A 4,510-nucleotide genomic window follows, 5' to 3' on the forward strand; every position below is an offset into this window, starting at 1 on the left:
TAGTCCAAAACATAACTTCCTGTCACTTGAAACCCTTAAATTTGGTACATTTAGAAAAACCAACTGAAAATCCAAATTGCAAATTTATGATACACAGACTAAAACACGCCACGCCATTTATATCACACAAACACGTTCTATAATGTCCACACCACACAGATGTTGATTCATTCATTCTGACCCACTGGATAACTCTTCTTCATCTTCATCGGTGCTATAATCATAATAATATTCATCTTCATCTTCTTCCTCTTCATTATCATCATTCTCATACGTGAGTCCCCTCCTGTTTCCATTTGCCTTTAACTGTTCTTGTATTCTGTCTCTGATGGCTGTTCCCTGTAAGATTTATTAAATATATTCAGATTAGAACAGAAAAAAAAAGAGGGTTATCACTGGATCTCAACCCTAAATATATAAGAAAGTATGGAAGAGAAAGAGAAGAAAAGAAACCATTTTGTGGCAACCCTCTTCAAACATTTCAAGGAAACCAGCAACCAAGCGATCAGCATTCTCAACCCACAGGTTATGATTCATACCAGCAGTTTTTGCAACTGTCTGGATCTGCAAGATTCAGCCAACAGGGTTATTTTGGTCAAACTGCATCTACTATTTTATATGGAATCCTTGTTCTTATCCTATTTATTTAGTATATCCCCAACCGTTTATTACACAATCTAGAGTAAGTTACATTTTTGGTCACCATGTATATAGTAAGTTGATTTTTCAAAAAGTTTTTCTCTTGCAATTTTTCATCCTTATTTGAAACAAAAATTGCAAGAGAAAACCTTTGGGACAAAAATTGCAAAAATCAGCTATACACAGGGACCAAAAATAGACATTTTACTTAAAAGAAAGACCAAAATCTTTACAAGAAAATCAAAGAAGGGCCAAAATCGCAAGAGAAAAACTTTTGGATAAAAATTGCAAAAAATGAGCTATACACAGGGACCGAAATAATCATTTTACTTGGAACATGGACCAAAAATGTTACAGGAGACGCAAATAAGGACCAAAATAGAAAAATCAGCTTACTCAAGGACAAACAATGTAATTTACTCTATAATCTACAAAGTAGTATCTCTAATGTGCAGAAAATGAAATTATAAAAATACTTGCCTTCTCTTCCACCTTTTCTTGTTGTTTTTTTACTTTTTCACGCAGCTTCTTTAAACCCATATTCACTCTCAACCGCTTTTCCTAAAACAAAGAAACAGATGGAAACTCAAACCTCAACCTAGAAAAAGCATGAGACAATAAATTGATCTATAAAAATATAAAATAATAGATTTTGATTAATCAATAAGAAAAACACACTTTTACATAGCTGACACCAAGATCTTTTCTTGAGTACCCTCGATCCAAGTTGCGCATCACATACTCGTTATAGTCTTTTACAATTCTCATGATTATATCTGATGTGGAAATCCCATCTGTCCGTTTTGTCTCCTTAAATCTTCCAATTGACTTCACCTAAAAAGGGTATTAATGTAAATATCATCAATGCATCATAGTAAAGAAAGTTGACCTAAACAACAAATATGTTCAAGGAAGCAGTTTGACATTTTAAGCTGAATATTTTATGGTGGCAATTGGTATATTTAGTTTATAACATTGAAGAATTGTTTCTTTTTAACTAAATGAGCTCAATGAGTTGAGCACTAAATCTTTACAGATATACATGGCTGTTTCTTTCTGACTTAATCTGAACAAAATTACTTAATGGGTTAAGCCCAAAAAAACCTGGCTTAATATATTAAGGCACTAACCCTTTACCCGTTTGTCTTTCTTCTTTTTTCCTCCCAACTCCTCTCATGTTCGTTAAAATTGATGAATATTGAGAAAAATATGTGAGGGTAAAATGGTCATTTAGTATCGATCATATAGTTTATTCAGTCTAGAAAAGAAACAGACCTCATGTATACAACAATTTATCCAGACAGACATCATTACCCATACAACACTTAATGAAGAAAAAACCCCTAAGAAAGCTATTGATGAGTACACATGGGGGTTATATAAATATATAATAACTACATGAAGCTAATTAAATTCTGCAGAAGAAGGGGCATATGGTAATATTTAATAACAACTTCAACTTACAAATTCATAGACGTCTTTTCCAGCACCACTTGCATCGGCATAACTGATTTTAAGAAGTCAGCACACAATTAATATATCATAAGCAGTCCACAACTATATGCACCAAATTTACAACTACACAATAAAAGTCCAAATTTTCAATTAATATTTCATAACCATATGCATCGTATACATAAACACCCATGACCTTTCATGAAAAAAGAAAAGTTTGTATGCTTATATACATGAATCATGTATACGTGTATATGCATGCAAAGAGAGGAATATGAAGTGTTATATGAGAAAAATGAAACTTTTTTATATATACCCCTTCAAGACAAAGAAGGCCTTGGGGGTTTGAGGAGCAAAAGGAATGCAGCTTTGGACAGGTTGACCTTACGGAAGAGAATCGTGAGCCACATAGTCTATCTGATGTTTGTCAATAAACTCTTGTGTAAGTACCCATGGTGCATCTGGAATAACTTCATCAACCCACCTGCATAACACCATTTAAGAATATCATCATAAAGTTCAATTAATACAAGCATGATATCACATATAAAACCTACTTGCAGTGGCGAAGAGATTCATAACGCTCCTTGTCAGTCATGACTGTTTTACCCTTCAGGCTGTGGGTGACTTCATCATTGCAACATCCAACAAGCAAATAAGTATTTGGAAACCTGTATTAGGATAAGATGAGAAGAGAAGTTGCAAGACCTGCACACTTTATACAAATCTAAACAGGAACAGGATGATTAACTAACACAGATCAAAGACTCATCACTCATGTACATGAATAATACTGTATCATTGACATGAATACATAGAGACAATGAGATGAGGAGTGGAATTGATGCGAGTAAAATTTCTGGAAGTGCTTTCTGCCCTAGCTAAAATCCAAGTTTGTCTAGTAAACTTTTGACTTCTTTAAACTCGTTTGAATGTATTAAGGAACTCAAAAACACGGTTACAATTTCCAAATTCATTGATACAGAGCATTAAGATCAAGAAGTAGCATGCCTTGTTATCAATTGTTATTAGATCTTCTCTGGTTCGTTAACTGAAATTTAACATATTCATTGCCATCAATGAATGCAAAGTTGAGAAGAGACTTCGAAAACTACAAGCATCTAGTTCTCTTTTCCAACCTTAATATATCGCTACACGCCGTTTCCATCCAAACACCACCATATTAAGTTAACATAATCACAATTATGAAACAGAAGTCGTATAAAGTAAGGTCAAACAAAATTTTCTCAGACACATAATCCATCGAGCAACCAAAAGCGAGATCCATATGTTCAGTACTGAATCAAAAGTTATGAAATCGATACAGGTGGGGACAGTAGAGAACACTTACGATTTTTTGGCTTGCTCAAGGGAACGAGCATGGCCGAAGTGGAAAAGGTCATATATGCCGTCGGCGTAGACACGAACTGGACGGTCGGTGGGTGGTGGAAGCATCCAATTTCTCTGTTTGTGTTCACCTTCCATGATCGACCTTGAATCCTTGATACCTTCTCGGAAGATCTTCGGGGCCTGCCTCCTTTGCTCAATGCCACAACCTACGAAAAACCCAGGCCGTGATTGCCGTAATCTTAATTACCATTATACCCCTCGTTCAAACCAGCAGGCTTCCAATCCACATATTTTTAGAGTGAAAATTACAATGATTATAATAACAAATACATTACTTTTTAGAGTAAATTACACAAATTTATAATAATAATACTTTTTTTGGGTAAATTACATCGAATTTATAATAACAAATCGTCCGGCCTTCAATCTACTTGATTCATCCTTATTTTTTTCGTTTGGAACATCTCATATAGTTTTAAACTTGCACACTTCATTTCAATTAAAGTCGACTAAGGTGTCGTTTGTTTTTTCGAAGCGAAAATGTTTGAAGTCTGCGAACCACCTCTGCAATCCTCTGTAACAGAAAAGGGGGACCAAATGGCTGCAACATATAAGAAAAAGTTTGTTTGTTTTTTAACATTTGCAAACTGCTGCAATAAGTTAAAGTAAGGTGTGAAGAGGTTTGAAGCAGATGGTCAAGTGATGCGTCACGCAGCACACGCGCAACAGTTTTTAAGTCGGAAGTCTTCTGAAAGACAAACGGCTACTGCGAAGGTGTAACATCCATAAAATTCATGAAAATTTAAAACATTTTCAAGCATCCAAAAACCATTATTTATTACAAAATGTTTTCAAAATAGTTTCATATCAGAGTATCCCAGAAATCAAAATCATAAAATGTGAGAAGGTGCACGATCAAGTCTTCGCTTTCCCGTGATCATCCGAAGTACCTGAAACAAAATCCAAAACTGTAAGCCCGAAGCTTAGTGAGTTCCCCCAAAATACCAACGTCATACATAACCATAACAATATCATAACAAACAACATGCATATAGAGTCTACAGTA

At 34.7% G+C, this 4,510-nt stretch overlaps 1 protein-coding gene across 1 annotated transcript; it reads right to left on the reverse strand.

Moving 5' to 3' along the window:
• LOC145057896 (choline-phosphate cytidylyltransferase 2-like) lies at nucleotides 1–3,712 on the reverse strand. The gene is made up of 8 exons (XM_079005808.1): nucleotides 3,446–3,712; nucleotides 2,652–2,765; nucleotides 2,483–2,578; nucleotides 2,104–2,146; nucleotides 1,318–1,473; nucleotides 1,120–1,200; nucleotides 454–564; nucleotides 1–339 (listed from the first exon to the last, which is right to left on the reverse strand). Exons 1-8 carry the CDS (start codon nucleotides 3,577–3,579, stop codon nucleotides 172–174), a joined length of 903 nt encoding a protein of 300 aa, XP_078861934.1. The 5' UTR covers nucleotides 3,580–3,712; the 3' UTR covers nucleotides 1–171.
• Between the last annotated feature and the right edge of the window lie 798 nt (nucleotides 3,713–4,510).

The sequence above is a fragment of the Lactuca serriola genome, chromosome 6 (genome assembly GCF_051521515.1).
Source record: "Lactuca serriola cultivar US96UC23 chromosome 6, Lser_US96UC23_V15, whole genome shotgun sequence".
In the NCBI taxonomy this organism is placed as follows: domain Eukaryota; kingdom Viridiplantae; phylum Streptophyta; class Magnoliopsida; order Asterales; family Asteraceae; genus Lactuca; species Lactuca serriola.